The sequence below is a fragment of the Diaporthe citri genome, assembly GCF_014595645.1.
Source record: "Diaporthe citri strain NFHF-8-4 chromosome Unknown scaffold_19, whole genome shotgun sequence".
Lineage (NCBI taxonomy): Eukaryota > Fungi > Ascomycota > Sordariomycetes > Diaporthales > Diaporthaceae > Diaporthe > Diaporthe citri.
The window spans coordinates 292438-311737 of NW_025064864.1; the positions used below are offsets into that span (position 1 = coordinate 292438).

Here is a 19300-nt window from a genome sequence, read left to right on the forward strand (position 1 = left end):
ACTATATAGGCATAATGTCGATGTATTTATAAATCTTCGGAACATTTTGAAGGGTTGTTTGACTGTCGCCTCTTGCAGGACCGTCTCAGTCTCACATATGAATTAATGTACAACTTGGGCGGTACGACTTGGATATCATGGTGGTCATGATCTCACGCAGCAATTTCATGCCATGGGCCTTTTTTGACACGACCAGACTAAGAACCAATCTCAACCGCGTAACCTTGGACGGTTGCAACCAACTACTTCTTCTCGGCCAACAAATCCTCCACCCGCTTGACCTTGTCAGCAGCAGTCTGCTTCTTATCCGTCCTGTGCTTCAAGTCAGCCCTCACGCACCTCTCCCCCCCCCCCCCAGTCCCAAGAGAACACTCACCTTGTCCCGACCCGCATGGAGGTCTGGATCCGCTGTGGCCCGACCTGGTGGACGACCGAGTGAGCCTGGCCGATGACCCTCATGACCTCGTCCCAGCTGCCCTCGACCGTCGTGCCGGCCGAGTGCATCGTGTACGTCAGGCCGGACGCCTTGAGTAGCTTCTGCACCTCGGCGACCTCTTTGGCCACGGAGAGCTCGCCCGTGCCGACCTGTGAGGGCGGTTAGTTCTGGGTGAGTTGTGTACGATGTACCGAGGTGTTAAAAGATTGCTGCTGCAGCGGCGAGGAACAGGGGAGGGAGGCGATCAACCGTACTGGGACGAGGCAGAAATCGGCGTAGCACCGCTCCGGGGTGGGGACGCTCGAGTAGTCCATCCTGACTGTGGCTCGGTGGAAGAGGGGTGCGCGATTGTGTGAGCGGAGAAGTGGGCTGGGGCGGGAAAGCAGGCGGTTCATTTGCTTTTGCGCAGGTAGGGCAGGCCTGGTCGGTAGCGAGAGGGTTGGTGGGCGAGGTTGAGGTTGAGGCGACCGCGCGGGCCGGGGCGGCGTCGGAGCGGAGCACCTGTTGTCTTGGTGGGCCGCAGCGGTGGGAGCTTATCAAGGATGGCCTGTGATGGGCCGATTCCCCCCATTGGCAATGATAAGAACCAAAGGGATTAACACATAGATGAAGAAATAAAGTACATCCAATGTTGGTTTACCGAATCCATATTTTTCTACGCTCCCGGCAGCCATTGCGATGGAGTCACGGAGGAGTCGAATCAAACGAGGAACAGAAGACGACTTAGACGAGCGGATGTCGACCTCAGGCTCGAAGAAGCGCGAGCTGGATTCAGTTACATTCCGCGTGCCCTGAACTTTTACATCTTCAACTGAGTCGATTTGAGAAGCCTGCATGCTCCATGGACGTCCCTTCCGGTCAAGTTGATCCACCGATACCGAACTCTTCGGCTCTGATGGAGCGCACCCGGAAGAAGCCCATAACTGGACATCTTTTCTACGAGCAGACCCATATTTGGCACTGCCTTGCTTGCTCGTCTTTCTGAACCATGTTCAGTTTGGAGCTATTATGTCTTAGACTCAGTAAGGCACCAAAAGCAGATTGAGAGTTCCGCATTCACAGAGGTATTCCTTTACACAGGCACTGCACAAGGAATCAAATCAGAGGACATTCAAAAGTTTACAGTTGCGAAAAACTCTGAAAGAGTCAACTCAACCTACAACCCCCGCAGATTTTAACGAAATAAGTGAGAGGAGAAGCAGATGCGGTCTAACGTAAACAGGATTGCTTCTAGAAGAAGGGACGAGAGACCAAAACACCCAAGCACGACCAACATGGCCGTAAGAACCGACGTCACTCGCTGCATCAGGGGTTACGATGGCCTGAAAGCTGGTGAAGTTCAGCACCCCCAAGCCCGTGACCGGGTCCCAGCCCTCCGTCGCATGCCAGCTGGCGCCCTGCGCCCCAGAGACACCGTTCCCCACGCAGCCCACCGAGGAGCCCCTCGTCACGTCGCTGAAGATGCTCGCGCCGTACTCGTACAGCAGCGGGTTGAGGAACCCCAGCGCCGTCAGGTTCGAGCTGAGCCGCGCCGCGTTGAGCAGCGCCACCTGGCCCGCGAACGTGGCCGCGCTGGCGCTGGTGCCATTGACGAGGTAGTGGGCCCCCTGGTCGACGGCGGCATAGTTGACGCCAATGGTCGCGGCGTCGGGGAATGCCCGCTCAGAACCGTGAAGTAGGCCGCGTACGCGCCCCCGAGACCCTCCACGTATGCCCGGACGGAGGCGTCCTGGTAGCTGGGCCGGTCGAATTACAGGCTGAAGCCGCCCGAGCTGAAGGGCGCGCCGACCATGTCATCGCGGTTGGCCGTGGCGCCGACTGCGGTGATCCACGGGCATGTCGCCGGGACTACGGGCTGGAAGTAGGTCGAGCTGTCGTTGCTAGTGCACGAGTCGCCTGGCCCGTAGTCACCCGAGGCGAAGATGACGCTCACGCCGCGGGCGCCGAGCTGCATGAAGAGGTTACACACCTTGTGCGCGTAGTCCTCGGGGACGGACTGCTCCTCCTCGCCGTCCGGGACGGACAGCACGGTGGGCAGGTCGGTGTCGTTGAGGGCCAGCAGGTACTCGGGCAGCTCGAGGTAGGGCTCGTTGCTTCCGGTGGTGGAGGGGCTGTCTGCCGTGGCTTGCTGGTCCCTATCATGAACACTGCGGTTAACAGCTGGTCCCTGGGAAAAGAGGATTTCAGACGAATAGTGTGAAGCGTACCCGTATCCTCCCACGATATATTCGTGGATGGGGATGGGGTGGACCCAGCCCATCATCACAGCAACGTCCAGATTCGCTTCCACTATGAAAAGGTGTGTCAGAAATTACAGCGGTACATATGGCATATGGGACACTTCGTGGACGAAGGGGACGAAAGGATGATCCTCGAGGTGCACGCCGCCGTTGATCTCCGTGAAGGAGAATTTCAGGCCACCAGAGTGCGGCGCCAGCTCGCTGATGAACTCTGCGAGGTCCCCATACCGAGCAGACTGGCCCATGAACGACGCGAACCCGATCCTGCCGTAAGCTGTCTCGGACTCGAAGCTGCCGGGGAGGAGTTGCTTGAGGCAGCCCGGGGTCGGGTATGCTGTACGAGAGACTGCGCAGCCTGAGCTCGCGCTCCCCGCCGACATCCCCTGCTCCTCCTCCCTCGCGCCGGAACCAGCCAAAAGACGCGTTGAACACGTCGTTGGCCACGTCGACGGTTGTCCTGATCGTGGCCCAGTCTGCTTCGATAGAGTGGGGGACGTTCTTTTCCCGGAGCCACTGCATCACGCTCGTCTCTGTGCACTCGGACGGAGCCGTGTAAAATTGCAACTCTCCACGGCTTAAATGTATGCCGTAGTTGGCCGTCCCTGGGGTGGACCGGTCCAAGACGGCCGCCTCCAGTGCTGGCGACCCTTGCTGCCTCAGAGAAAGCCGGAGCTGGATCGGCTCGTCCGGTGAGGCTGGCCCGACATGCTCCCATCCCTTTGGAATACCGGGAAGGTTCAAGACTCGGGCTGATACAACCCCAGCCAGGAGAGCAAACGCAAGCATTGGAACCTTAGAAAAGATAGACTACTGGTTGGGCAAAAGAGCGTCAGGAAATGTGTTTTCTTTTTTCAAACGAAAGACTGAGATCTGAAGATGTTACGACGAGGCCTGATTCCAAGAACTGACGCCATGAGCACAGATGAGCCTCGCATTGGACTGTATTTGAATAGACAGATAGCTCAATACATGACGTGTTTCCAAGCTTCTTGTTGCGTACGAGTATGTAGCATCGTCCCTTATTCCACGGCGGACGCCGTCAGAAAGAAGGTAACAAAAGGGGTATTGTTCTTCGCCCTGTCAAAAGTAAACCTCTACAGGGATACCAAATGTTGATTGCCCTTGCATCTTCTCTATCTAATTGGATCTAGCAGGCAGGGTTGATATTAGTTAAATTAGTTTAGTTAATTTTAAAAACTAACTAAATTAATTTAGTTAATTTTAAAAACTAACTAATTTATTTTAATTAATCTTATTAATTAAAACTAAATTAATTAATTAAAAAACTAATTAAATTAACTAAAAAATTAAGAAAAAAAGCGGGGCTAATATTAATTAAAGTTTTAAAAATATTTAAATAATTATAAGCCTATTAAATACTAAGAAGAATATTAAGAAAATATTAAAAAATATTAAAAAATATTAAAAAATATTAAAAAATATTAAAAAATATTAATAAATGTAATGGGCTTGGGCTGGAAGCCCAAGCCTTATATAGTGTGGCTAGGTAATCCAAGGGAGCTTGGATTATTACGTACCTTTTGGCCTAGTTAAAAGGTTGCTGCTTTGCAGCTTATGGGAGAAGGCGCTAGCCAGCCTGCAGCCCCTTTAGGGCCAGCCCATAATAAATAATTTAAGCTTTAGGGTTAAGGGTTTAAGTTATGTTTGCCGCAAGTAAATGCAGGCACCCCTTTTATAAAGAAGATCCCTGGCTTAAAAAGGCAATATCGCGGGTAAGCCTTAGGGGTAATTATATTACTATATAAGGAAGAAGCCTTAAAGGAAGGGGCTATATAATGAGCTTAGGCTGGAAGCCCAAGCCTTATATAATGTGGCTAGGTAATCTAAGGGAGCTTAAATTATTACGTACCTTTTGGCCTAGTTAAAAGGTTGCTGCTTTGCAGCTTATGAGAAAAGGCACTAGCCAGCCTGCAGCCCCTCTGGGGCCAGCCCATAATAATAAATATTAAAAAATATTAAAAAATATTAAAAAATATTAAAAAATATTAAAAAATATTAAAAAATATTAAAAAATATTAAAAAATATTAAAAAATATTAAAAAATATTAAAAAATATTAAAAAATATTAAAAAATATTAAAAAATATTAAAAAATATTAAGAAATATTAAGAAATATTAAGAAATATTAAGAAATATTAAGAAATATTAAGAAATATTAAGAAATATTAAGAAATATTAAGAAATATTAAGAAATATTAAGAAATATTAAGAAATATTAAGAAATATTAAGAAATATTAAGAAATATTAAGAAATATTAAGAAATATTAAGAAATATTAAGAAATATTAAGAAATATTAAGAAATATTAAGAAATATTAAAAAATATTAAAAAATATTAAAAAATATTAAAAGAATATTAAAAGAATATTAAAAGAATTAAAAGAATTAAATAAATAAATAAAAAACTTAAAAAAAGTTGTTTTTAAGATGATTTAAACCTTTAGCTATTAGCATATTATATAGTATATAATTATAAGCAAGGGATTTATATTACATTTATATATTATAAGATTAATAAGCATTATTATAATTATTATAAGTAATTATTATAAATTTTATTAACGCTATATATTATTATATTATATATATTATAAAATTATAAAATATATATAATTTGGCTTCCTTATAAGTATGTATAATATATAGTATATAGCATATAATATATTTGCACCCCCTCTTTTCCCCCTTACCTTTAATGTAACTACTTATATAAAGCAATTAGTTTTTTAATAAGTTTTTAAGCTAGCTATATAAAAAATATATAATTAAATTGCTCTTTTTTTTTATATTATATATATAATATTTATAAAATAGCTTATCTCTTTAAAAAAATAAATATTTTAATATAAGTAAGATTTACCTTATATAAAAATATTAAATATATATTTATAAAATTATATAAAAATCCTAGAATTTTTTTTAATTATAATAATGTTATTTTTATATTTATATATAATTATTTAAAAATATTAAAAATACTTTTTTATTATATATATTAAAATTTATATATTTTTATAAATACTTTAATTTTAAAAGTAGTTATAAAGCTTATTTAAGCCTATTTACCCCTGTAAATACTTTAACTTTAAAAGCAGCCATAAGGCTTATTTAAGCTTATTTGCCCTTATAAATACTTTAACTTTAAAAGCAGCTATAAAGCTTTTTTTAGCTTATTTTCCCTTATAAATACTTTAATTTTAAAAGTAATTATAAGGCTTATTTAAGCTTATTTACCCCTATAAATACTTATTTATTATATAAATTTAAATATTATATATTTATATTAAACCTTTTTAAATTAATAAAATAAAAATAGCTTTTTAGCCTTTAAGGTAATTATTTATTTAAGTTAAATAGTTTTAAAAGCCAAGATTTTATTATAAAGAATATATATATTATTTAATTTAAAATTATATATATTTAAATAAATATATAATAAATATATAAAAACTATCCTTAAATTAAATTATATTTATATATATATTAATATTATTTAAAAATAATTTAATTTATTTTTAAAAGATAATATTATATATTTCTTTAAATAAATATTTAGCCTATTTAAAGGAATAAACTAACCAATTCAGGAAAATAAACTATTCATTTTTTTTTAATCTTTAATATATATAAACCTCTTTCTTTTTCCTTCCTCTTTCTCTTTTCTTTTCCTTTATTATTATTTTATCACTACTAAGAAAATTACTTACACTTTAATATTTACGCCTTAACACTAAGAATTCTTTTATTTTTAAATATTTTAAATATTTAAAATATCTTTTTTCCCCTTATTTCTTAAAAATTCTTCCTTAATAAATTCATCTTTTATAAATAAATGTATAGCCTTTACTAAGAATAATATTTCTTTTTCTAAAGATACTTTATAAATATCTTAAAATAATAAATATAATTCTTTTAATTATTAACTACCCCTTTTTAAAGAAATAAAAATTTATATTTTTAAATATAAATTATTTATTTAAACCTTACTTTTTATTAAGGAAAATTACCTTAGAAAACTTATAATTAAGTATAATAAATAAGTTATATATTTATTTTTTTAAAATATAATTTAATATAAGTAAAATATATTATTATATATTTTATTTATATTTAATTATATATTATATTAAATTATAATTAGCTAAATATAACATATAGCTATATTTTAAATTAATATTAATAATAAAAATATATTTAATAATATTCTTTAAAAGCACCTTAATTATATAATTAATATATAATATATAATTTTAAAAAGATATTATATTTCTTTTAAATATAATAATAACTTACTTAGTTTTTTAATTAATAAATTAATAATTGCTATTATTTATAATAAAATACTTTAAAGGCATTTTAAGCCTTTAATTATTAACGGCATTATAAGCATAAATACTTAAATATTGCTTATAATAAAATATTAAGGGTAAATAAAAGTAAAAGTAAGTTTTTATTAAAAAATAATATTTTAAAAAATAAAATTTAATTAATTATTATAAGGCTTAATAATATAGTTTTTCCTTTAAATTTCTTTATTTTTCTAAAAAAGAAAACTAAAATTAAATTTATAGAAAATAATACTTATAAAAAGATTTTAAACTTTATTATTAAAAATAATTTAGCTTTTAATATTTTAAGTTTTAAATCTTTTTAAGATTTATTATTATATTTAAATTTATATATATTTCTTTTCTTTTAATAAAAAGAAATAACTTAACTTTATTTTAAGGATGCTTTAAAAATAAATCATTTTAAAATTAAAAGTATTTTAAATAATACTTTTAATTTTAATTTAATTTATTTAAATTTAAATTTAAAAGAAAATATTATTAATAATAATAAATCTTCTTTTAATTTTAATATTTAAACTTTTAAATTTAATATAGCTTATATAAAAGTAATAATCTCTTATATTAATTTTAAATTTTAGTTAATTTATAAATTAATTAAATTTTAAGAATTAAAAGAAAGATATATTAGCTTAATTCTCTTTAAAGAGTTTTAAAAGATTATTAAATATTATTTAAGTATAATATTTAATAGCATTTTTAAGTATTTAATTCTTTTTATATTTTAAATATAAATAATTAACTTTTTATTATAGCTTTATAAGAAATAATGCATTAAATAATAATATATTTATAATGGCTTTTAAAGAAGAATTTAATTTTAAATTAAATAAGCAGTTTAAAAACAATATTTATTATATAATGCATATTATTAATTTAATAGCGCAGGATATTTTAAAAGAATTTACTTTAAATTCCCAAACTAAAGAATTTCTAAAAGAATATTTAAGGGATTTAAATGCAGCTCTTTTTATAAATAATATTATTAAAAATAATAAGTAATTTTATATATTAAATATTATAATATATTTATATATATTAACTTTTATTAAATCTTATTACTTATATAAAATAAGTAATAATATTAACTTAATATAATATTAAGATTAATAGTTTATTATTTAAGGGTATTAAAAAAGCTATATAAGCATAAGCCTTGCTAAAAAGCTATAAAATTACTTATATTCTACTTAATATTTATTCCTTATTTTTAAAACTATTTAATAAATATTTATTAATATTTCTTTAAATACTTTTACGCACTGGAATTCTATATATAATATATTAAAGGTTTTTTTAATATTAAAAGAACCTTTAAATTATATTAATAAAAATACTTTTAATAATAAATATAAAGAGATATTCTTTAATTTATTAAAATTATTTATTTTAGCGCAAATTATAAAGACTTTTAAAGTCTTTTCTAAGCCTTTTATTAAGTTATAAGAATAATTATATATAACTATTTCTAAGGGTTTATTATATATATATATATTATATATAAAAACCTTAATAACTTAATAAAGGAATATAAAAGAAAAAGAGTAAAAAACCTTAAGTTTATAAGTTTTTAATTTTTTTATTTATTTATTAATTTTATAATTAATTATATATATAAAAAAAGTATTTATTTAATTTTATTAATATTATTTATGCTAATATTAAAAAATTAAAGAAATACTTTCCTTAGAAAATAATTAAAGAAAGAAAAAAAAATTATAAACCTTTTATTGTTTTTTTAATTCTTAACCCTAAGATTAAAATAAGCCATTTTTAACTTAATGATTTATTACGCTTTTATTTTAATATAAAAGTAAATATAAAAGCTCTTTTAAAAGCTAAATATTTTAAGTAAGTTTTTTTTTAAAAAGTTTTATATTATATATAATTATATTAATAAATAATAAGCTTAAATTAAAGCTTTTTAGTTTATTAAAAGATAATATATATAATTCTTCTTTTAAAAATCCCTTTAAGGATATCTTTAATTTTAAAGATAAATTATTTATTAATTCATTTAAAAATAAAGAAAAAGAATATATACTTTATCTTTAAAAACCTTTCTTTAATTCCAAGGTAATTCTTCTTTATATATATAATATTAATTAAATTTATTAATTAATAATCTTTAGCTTAAACCATTAAATTATTAAAAAAATAATAAACTTTAATATTTAATAATAAGTTTATTAGCCTAAAGATATCTTGCTATTTTAGCTATTTTTATTACAATAAAAAAATATTTTCTATTATTAGTAATATTATTATTAAATTAAGGGTTAATCTTAATTTAAATATAGTAAGGAAAATAATATTATTAAAAAATTAAAAATTTAATAATATTTAAGAATTAAAGAAAAAGTTTTTAAATTTAAAGGAAATAATGAAAAAATAGTTTTTATAATTTATTTTATAAGTAAAGTATAATTTATTTTATAATTTTGAATTATAATTTAATTTATTTTTTATTTATAATTTACTTTATAATAATAAATAATAAAAAATATATTTTAAAAATAAAATAAAAATACATAAGTATTAATAATTGCTTTAAAGCTATATAATTATTAAAAGAATAAATAAGATAAATATATAGCGAAATATATAATTTACTTTTAAAATAGCTTATAATTAAAGCATTATATTAATAAATTAATAAATAACCTTATTCCTTAAAGTTTAAATAATATAATAAAACCTAAATTATTAAGTTTTAAAATATCCCCTAAGGCCCTTAATAACTATAAATTAATATAATATTAGCTATAGCTTTTTAAAGAAAACAAACTAATCTTTTTCCAACGGTAACCTAGGTAATTATTATAGTTATACGCTTTACCGCTAAACTATAATAACTATCTGCGAAAAAAAAAAAAAGCTTATAAACTACGTTTAATATTTAAGAAAGAAAAATATATATTTAATATTATTAAAGAAAAATTTATTTATTAAAAGTATTTTATATATTAATAATCTTTAAATTTTATTATATTTAATAAAACTTTAAATACTTATTAAATATTATTATATAAAAGAATATAAAGTTATAAAGTTTTATTATTATTATTAATATATAAATTATGTAAGCTTATTAAGCAACCCTACTCTTTTTAAGGGTATAAGTTTAAGCTTATATATATATTATATTATACTTATTATTATTAAATACTATAAAATTTTATCTTTAAAACTATATATTTATTATATATATAATATTATTATTAAATATAATAAAATTATTTTAAATTCTTTTTATTTTTTTACTTTTATTTCCTTTATTTTATTATTATTATTATAATGCTTATAAGTATTAAAATAAATATATTAAATAATAAATACTTTTATAAACTTATAAAGCTTAAAATGCTTTATAAATCTTATAAAACTCTTATTTTTATAAAGCTAATAAGCATTAAAATAAATACATTAAATAACCATTATTTTTATAGGGCTTATAAAGGCTAAAAATGCCTTATAACCCCTAAATAATAACTATTTTTATAAGGCTTATAATGGTTAAAATAAGCATAATAATGTATATTTTAAAAAATATAAAGAATTATATAAAACCATTAAGAAGAATTTAATAATAATTTTATTTCTTAATATAAATATTAATATCTTATATATAAAAAATATATTATTATTTTAAAACTACTTTTTTAATAAGTTTATATTTATTATTTAAAGTAAATTTAACTTATATTAAAATATTTATTTTTTTAAAGAGATAAGCTATTTTATAAGTATTATATATATAAAATAAAGGAAAAGGGTTATTAATTAATATATTTTTTATATAGCTAGCGTTAAAACCTATTAAGAAACTAGTTAATTTATATAAATGGTGATGCTAAGGGTAGGGGGGGCAAGGGGAAGTATTAAAATTTCGTTTATTAACATTACGTAATGTATTATCAAAGCCCTATGTCTTTTAATTAGCTAACTTTGCTAGTTTTATCCTAAATAGGCAATTATTATATTAATATAATTAATATTCTTATATAAATATTATTTAAAAATTAATTTCTACTTAATAATATTTAAATAAAAAGTTAAAAAGTATATTATTATAAAGCCCCTTTTTGCTTTATTTATTATTATATAACCTAGTATATAAATAAGTTATATAAACTTTTAACTTTAATTTTAAAATATTAAGATTTTAAACTTATATTACTTAATTATTAAATCATTATTCTTTTATAACTTATATAATATTAAATAAAGCAAAAAAGGGCTTTATAATAATATACTTTTTATAAATTAATAAAAGTTTATTAAAGAAATATTTATTTAAATACTCTTTATATATTTATTTAAATATAAAATATATTTTTTATATTAAGCATTAAAAAAGAAGAATTATTCCCTTATTATATAAGTTAAAATAAGTAAGTTATAAAGTATTATACCCCTTAATAATATTTTATTTTAACATATTTTAACTTATTTTTAAGAAATAATTTAACGCTATTAACCATTAGGCTATAGCGAAGGGTTAGGTTTATATATTATTAAAAAAAATAAAACTTATATAATTTAAAATAATATATTAAAAAACTTATTTATTTATTTCTTTAGCTAATTTAATTATATTAAAGTTTATTAATAATTATATTTTTTTAAAAGAATTATATATATTAAAGATATATATATTATTATAAAGCTAAGATCTTACTTAATAAGCTTATATAAAATAAATATATATATTTTACTTATATAATTAATATTTATATAAATTAAAATAATATTAAATGCTAAGGTTTTAGGTTTAATTCCTAGTAATATTATATAGTCTTAGGCGCCTTGCAACCTTTTATTTTATTTTTTAACATTTATTTATTTATTTATTTACTTATTTATTTACTTATTTACTTATTTACTTATTTACTTATTTACTTATTTACTTATTTACTTATTTACTTATTTACTTATTTACTTATTTACTTATTTACTTATTTACTTACTTATTTATTTATTTATTTATTATTTATTAATATTAATTAACTAAATTCTTAACTCTACGCCTTAATATTAATTATAATAAATAAAGTTTTTTTTTATTTTTTTATTTTTTTTTTAGTTAATTTAGTTAAACTAAATTAGTTTTTAGTTAATTTGGTTTTAGTTAATTTTAAAAACTAAAACTAATTTTAGTTTTCAGTTAATATTATTAACTAAGACTAAATTAACTAACTAAAAAAACTAACTAAATTAACTAAAACTAAGAAACTTTTTTACAACCCTGCTAGCAGGGAGCACTTTTCCTATCTGGCGGCTGAAGTGACTTTGGTTGGGAAGTTAACATTTAACATTTGATATCCCCGTGGGAGGCATGAATAGGAGTACCCTGACGTCTTCGTCAGCACTCGAGGTTTAGTTAGGTCCGGGAGCTTATTAGAATAAGGTTGCGCCCGGCCCGATGCTATCACTGTGGTGCATTTGCTTGGCAAGGGGTTGTACACGTTGCCTACTTCCTTGAATGGTATGCGGTCATTGAAAAAAAAAAAAAAAAAAAAAAAAAAAAAAAAAAAAAAAAAAGGATGACTTCTGACCGCCGGTATTCTCAATCTTTTACATACGTGTATGTGGTCGCATTGATCCTGTATTAATCTGCGTCGTCAAGTGGTTGCGAATCTTTGGAACATGTGGAGATTGAGGGAGCTCCTATTCTGTTCTATCCCTTTTTTTTTTTCTTTTTCTCTTCCACCTCCCTTTCCCTCTGTTGATTCAAAATGCACATCGCACTTTAGACCATTCAACCCTGCGATAAACAGGTTCTACTGTTTCTCTTGACTTTCCAGCTGGGCCGAGTCCATATGAGTGGAACCTCTCGGGACAGGCGAATTTTCTTATCTAGACTATTATACCGCATTAGAAGACTTTATGGGTTCCTGTGTCTAGCCGGTGACATGTGATCAATGTTGGTACGCCGGTCGGCATCACCATTTTTGCCGAACGCAAGATTACTTTTCATTTTCTTTTATTTCAAGTGAGTCTACGGCACTGCTTCCTTGAGGTGCGATGTTTCACTTCCTTCCACTTTTCGTCTACTTTGGCAATTCTAAGGTCCAGTCATTTATACCTTAATGCTTACGCGTATTAGTATGTTCTGCTCTTGCTAGGACTTTCTTTTCTCTTTCTTCTTCTCTTTTTCTCTTCTTTCTTAAAGAGAAAGGAAAAAAGAATCCCCTTTGGTGGCCTCCCGAGCACCTCCTCGGCCAAGATGGACTTGGGCGGGGCCAGGTCCCCATAGACAGTCAGCCCAGCAAGAGTAGGAGAGTTGAGACCCCTGAAAGCATTGATACCCCAGTGACTAGTGATATGCTCACGGGGCGCATGCAGAAGACATGAATACACCGATCATGTAATTTAGTTTTGTGCCTGTTCGGGACTTGGAGTGTTTGGATACATAGGCAGAAGACGCTACGCTTAAGCAAAGACGACCTTGTGGTAAGTAACTCTAGAGGAATGCACCCGTGCGGGACGGGAAGAAGCTCAAGGCGTCTTGAAATGTGCGAGTTAATGTCTTACACCATGGGGAACTAGTCATAGTACAACTTACCTAGGCTTGAACTATAGGAAGAAGAATCATCGCGTAAATAGACAAGAGAGAAACCAAGTATAAGGCGCTAGATAATCACGAGCTATCTAATCAAAAATAAAGTACTTCTACAGTCTACCAAGTATCAGCTCATAAATCACCAGACACAGCGTGTTATTCCCACGAAAGTCGCTGCAACTGTGTTGTATCCGCTATAGTGATACCTTCGGCTCCATGCGCAGCGGCCGACTTACAACCCTGGCCGACCCGAAATCCGAGATCTGCATGGACGATTCGGCGTCGACACCCAAAGTGTAACCATCCATGAAATCAGACAGAGATTAGCGTACGAATCGGACGACTTATGCTTATTAGAATGGATACGCACCCACCTTGGGGTCAAGCAGGATTAGTACCGGATATAGACGCGGTCATCGCGGTGCTGGTCGTGGTTGGTGGGCTTAGTGACGTTACAGCAGCGGAGCGACGACCTCGGGACCAAGTAATTGATCCGTCCAGGTATCGGGGTAATTGACAGCGGCAGGGCGGCAAGAGGGGCAGCGATCACCCATATCGCTCACCCGGCAAGGAAGACACCTTCCTTTTCAGGCCGTTAGTAGAATTGCAACACGAGATACCAGCTATAGTATAAGATGGTATGAATCATGTTCGTCGTCGCGCGTATCCTGTCGCCTCGGCGACTCCACGAGCTCTACACAGCGTCAGGACCTCCAAATCGGCAACCACGAGTCTTCAATGGGAAGATTTCCACTGCTGATCCCATAACTACTAGTACCATTGAAGTAAAGATCACAGGTACGTTTTGTCTGCCTGGTTATGGGTTCTGCTTCTGCGATCACTGTTTATTAACGCCACTGTGCCGATCAGAGTCCTTCTATGGCCCGGCTATTCCAGGTACTCGCCCTGGGGGCTGCTGCACTCGTCGGCAGTGGCACCGCCCCGACGGGCGTCTCGGCAGACGTTCCGGCCGACCTGGGTCCCGGAGGTACAGCACCGGTGCGGCCGTTCCGCCTGGACCAGGTACGGCTCGGCAATGGCTTGCTGCAGGAGAAGCGTGACCGCATCAAAGGGTTTCTGGAGGAATACGACGAGCGCAAGTTCATGGTCCTGTTCAACAACCAAGCCGGCCGGCCCAACCCCAGTGGCGTTTCTCCCCCCGGCGGGTGGGAGGACGGTGGGCTGCTCAGTGGGCATTGGACGGGTCACTACCTGACAGCCCTCTCTCAAGCCTACGCCGAGAAAGGCGAGCAAACCTTCAAAACGAAGCTCGACTGGCTGGTGAAGGAGTTGGCTGCTTGCCAGAGTGCGATCAGCGCGCGGCTGAACGGCAGCACTGGTTCGGGTGCTGATGCCCAATGGATTCCAACGTATTCTGGCTACCTGGGCGCTCTTCCAGAGGACACCGTGCTGAGGCTTGGCCCGCCTCGCTGGGCCGTCTACGGAAGCGACCTGAACAAGAATACCTGGGCGCCGTGGTACACGCAGCACAAGATCATGCGAGGGCTTTTGGACGCGTACTACAACACCAACAACACCCAGGCCCTTCAGGTTGTGGAGAAGATGGCCGATTGGGCGTACCTCGCGCTGACCGTTGGCGACAAGAACCACCCTGACTACAAAGGCAACCTGACCAGGGACGACCTCAACTACATGTGGGATCTCTATATCGGCGGCGAGTTTGGTGGAGCCAACGAGGTTTTCCCGGAGATCTACCAGCTTACCGGCGATGAGCGTCACTTGCAAACTGCCAAAGCCTTCGACAACCGGGAGTCTTTGTTCGGAGCCGCCGTAGAAGACCGCGACATTCTGGTTGTGACACCTGACAAGATCCCAGGCCGGCGTCGAAAGCAGCGTTTGCATGCCAACACGCATGTCCCGCAATTCATCGGCTACCTGAGAGTCTTCGAGCAAGGGGGTGGGGATGACTACTTCACCGCGGCGAAGAACTTCTACGGCTGGGTAGAGCCTCATCGTGGGTTCGCGAGCGGCGGGACAGGCGGGAGCTTCCCCGGGTCTGACACCAACGCCGAGCTTTTCCAGAACCGGGACAACATCGCCAATGCCATCGCCTCAGACGGCGCCGAGACGTGCACGACGTACAACCTGCTCAAGCTGGCCCGGAACCTGTTCCTCCACGAGCACAATGCGACCTACATGGACAACTACGAGCGCGGCCTGTTCAACATGATCACCGGATCGCGTGACGACACAGACAGCGGCAGCGATCCCATGCTCACCTACTTCCAGCCACTCAGCCCCGGCACACCACGCGACTTTGGCAACACCGGCACCTGCTGTGGCGGGACGGGGATGGAGAGCCACACCAAGTACCAAGAGACAGTCTACCTGCGCTCAGCAGACGGGTCGACGCTCTGGGTCAACCTGTACGTCCCGTCCACGCTGACCTGGGAAGAGAAAGGCTTCACAGTCAAGCAGGAGACGACCTTCCCGCGCGAGGGCGCCTCCAAGTTCACCATCACCGGGCAGGGGCCGCTGGACATCAAGCTCAGGGTGCCCGCGTGGGTCCGCAAGGGCTTCCAGGTCACCGTCAACGGACAGGCCCAGCCAGGCGACCAGGCCCAGCCGGGCTCGTACCTGACCCTCAGCCGGACCTGGGCCGCAGGCGACGTCGTCGAGGTGAAGATGCCCTTCACCATCCGCACCGAGCGCGCGCTGGACCGCCCGGACACGCAGGCCATCATGTGGGGGCCGGTGCTCCTGCAGACCCTCGGCACACCCCGCGGCAGCAACGACACCTTCTGGCAGCTGTCGCTGTACCGGCACCTCAAGCTGGACGGCGACTACGCGCGCGCGGCCGTCGCGCAGACCGGGCGCACCGCCGCCGGCGACCCGCTCTTCACCACGGCCCAGGCCAGTGGCAACCTGACGGTGCGCCCATACTACATCAGCGACTCGCAGCCCGTGTCGTCGTATTTCCGCCGCGTCGAGCCGGCCGTCGTGTTTGGGTCCGTTACGACGGGGGTCGCGAACAAGAAGCGGAACGATGGGCTGCCGAATTACGACGTGCCCGTGTCGGGCATCGCGTCGCCGGGGACGGATGGCCCGACGTTCCTTGACCTGGTCTGGGACAAGGCGCCCTTCGCCACGCATGCTGAGTTCGTGGACACCGTGACATCCACTGCAGATAGCTTTGTCGCGGCCGGGGTGTATTCGGCGAAGGAGCGGGATGCCATTGTCGCGAAGGCTGGTGGTGCGGAGGAGGCATTAGCTCCTTAGATGATGTTTCATGGACGTGGAGAAAGATTTGGAAATCATCTTAACTCAGCTATTTGTTACGTCCATCTCGAAATTTTACAAAGACTGTGCATATCGTAATCGCTCGTTAGCTCGGTAAATATTTCACATGCATTTGCTCGCCTTTTCATGGACGCATGTGCTTTGTGTGAATAGGACTTGGCTTCAACGCTTCCATCACAGATCTGACACCAAGACTTTGCAAGAGACGATAGTGGAGTTCAGTAATAAGTGCCGAGAGAGATGTTCATCATTAGCCACACAGTCAAAGAACCTCGTCCTGCTAGCATGGTGGACCCCTCCCCCCCCAGCTTCCCCCTCACCGTGGTAGCATTCAAGCCACCTGCCTGTCGCTTTACTTCCCCGGATCGGGTCCGCTGAACATCCCGGGACACCGGACTGTCTTCCGCGTACCGGGGATGTTGTGACACAGCGAGACAAGCACATTTATAAATTTACTGGTTAAAGCATTTCGCCAGAGAGCCTTGTGTGCAATCGAATGCATATTTCCTGTAACCTAATGACCAGGGCCAGCTTCACACCAAGACACATACTTCCGCCGCAGAACTAACACCGACCCAGGACTTAGCCATGTCGCACCCACAAAAGAAGCTTAAAGTAGCTGTCATCGGACCCAAAGGGCAGTGCGGCTCCTGCGTCGTCGATGAACTCCTGTCCAGGGGCCATTCTGTCGTGGGCATCTCCCGCAACCCACCGCAAAAATGGGCGACCGAGGGCGACTACAAACCGCACGCCGTCGACCTCCACGACACGGACCGGTTCGCCCAGGCCCTCTCCCAGGACTACGACGCCATCGTCTGCGCGTATGGGCCCCCCATATCTAAGCTCCGCGAGATTTATGAGCGCTGCGTGGAGGACCACGCCAAGATCAAAGAAGCGGTTCTCGAATCGACGCATTCTGGGGAATTTATCGTAATTGGTACGAGTGTTTGACAACCGCCCGTGGTTTTTGCAGAGTTGAAGCTTGGTAAAGATCGCGGACTGAACGCAGGTGACAATCGTCAATAGGAGGGGCTGGTTCCCTGCATACCTCCAAGGGGAAGCAGCTACTTGAAACCGATGGGTTCGCATACGCTTGGTGGTGAGCCAGATTAACCCCCTCCCCCGACCCCCTCCACCCCCCTGATAGCAGCTCTTGGACTTCCCCACCGGGTCTGCTGATGCCGAAAAGGTACGGATGGCCCGAAAAGCACCTCGAATATATGACAGTCCGTGCTACGGACCACGGCGCAACGGGCTTCGCAAACCTAATTAGACTGTTCAGATGGGCCCGGAACAATGTTGAGCGCCCGGGTTGTACGTTTTGGTCGCGATTCCTTTTCCTAACCAATGAGAAGAGCCGCCGGCTCACATTGAGTGTGGTGTAGGGTTCTCGTGGATCCTGCGGCCGTTTGCCCGGTTGCTGCTCTGGCGAATAAAAAAGATCATGGTGGACAGGCCCGCGCAGGGCCTGATCACGGGCTCCCGGATAGCCTTGAACATGTGGCTGGGTGTCAGGGACAAGAAGTGGTCTTTTCTGTCGCCGCCGGGGCTCCTCCGTGACAAGGGTAAGCCATCGACACTGCGTGGTACGAGCCGGTCCCAGATGCGGCGATTCTAATCATGATTTAGGGATCCGCACGGGGGAGTACAAGGTCTACCTTGATTCGAAAGAGACACCAGCAGACGACGCTGTTGATGGTGGTATCTATAATGAAGACATGGCAGTTGCGATCGTGGATGAGGTTGAGAAGGGGCAGCTGGCTTACAAGCATTGGTCCTGCACTGGCCCCATAGATGTTAAAGGCCAAAGATGGTAGTAATTCTTGAGCACAAGATCTTGGTATGGATTAACATAAGCCTCGTATTTGGACGTCGAGATCGAACGATTTTGGCTCTGGCAAGGACTGTGAGCATGTAATCTTCTTCCAGGGGGACAAGAGCCTTGCCTGAACGGTTGTGGGGTTACAAGGAGAGTTCCAGCATTTTGAGCAGGACGGCATTCCCAGTTGAGAAGCGTTTTGGACCTCCTGAAAGATAATACAAGCACTGTAGTTCTAATTCCATATAGGTCTCGACTTCCTCAACCCTGCCTCCCAATTACGTCCACTACGAAAAGTAGTAGGTATCTGGCCGCCAGGCATGGGAAGCTCCTGATCGTGGATGCTGCGTTCTGGAGGAACAGACATTGCACCAAGAAAGCCCCCTCCTTCACCCCTTCCCTCCTCCGGCCTACCTCTGAAGTTCCAGATTCATGCTTACCCGGGTTCCTCTGCCTGCAACCATGTGCCTGCTTTCCTGCAACCTCCACACTCCCCACTTCTCCCTTTTCACCAACCGCTTTGAACAGCCAGACATCGCAATCGAATAGTCACTTCACCTTACACCCTAGAAATCATCCATACATCTGAGCACACCGCCTGGGCAGCTT

At 37.5% G+C, this 19300-nt stretch overlaps 3 protein-coding genes across 3 annotated transcripts; 2 read left to right on the top strand and 1 right to left on the bottom strand.

Annotated features, from left to right (window-relative positions):
- Window positions 1-242: 242 nt before the first annotated feature.
- On the bottom strand, window positions 243-3462 carry INS49_005664 (uncharacterized protein; the record flags this gene model as incomplete). Its single annotated transcript, XM_043166443.1, has 6 exons — window positions 243-312; window positions 377-585; window positions 1711-2172; window positions 2226-2571; window positions 2752-2967; window positions 3017-3462. The coding sequence occupies 6 exons, from the start codon at window positions 3460-3462 to the stop codon at window positions 243-245; spliced, it is 1749 nt and encodes a 582-aa protein (XP_043017004.1).
- Window positions 3463-14490: 11028 nt separating this feature from the next.
- Window positions 14491-16851, top strand: INS49_005665 (uncharacterized protein; the record flags this gene model as incomplete). The annotated part of the gene is made up of 1 exon (XM_043166444.1): window positions 14491-16851. The coding sequence occupies one exon, from the start codon at window positions 14491-14493 to the stop codon at window positions 16849-16851; it is 2361 nt and encodes a 786-aa protein (XP_043017005.1).
- A 609-nt stretch (window positions 16852-17460) lies between these two features.
- INS49_005666 (uncharacterized protein) lies at window positions 17461-18689 on the top strand (the record flags this gene model as incomplete). Its single annotated transcript, XM_043166445.1, has 5 exons — window positions 17461-17809; window positions 17899-17971; window positions 18062-18186; window positions 18258-18437; window positions 18502-18689. 5 exons carry the CDS (start codon window positions 17461-17463, stop codon window positions 18687-18689), a joined length of 915 nt encoding a protein of 304 aa, XP_043017006.1.
- Between the last annotated feature and the right edge of the window lie 611 nt (window positions 18690-19300).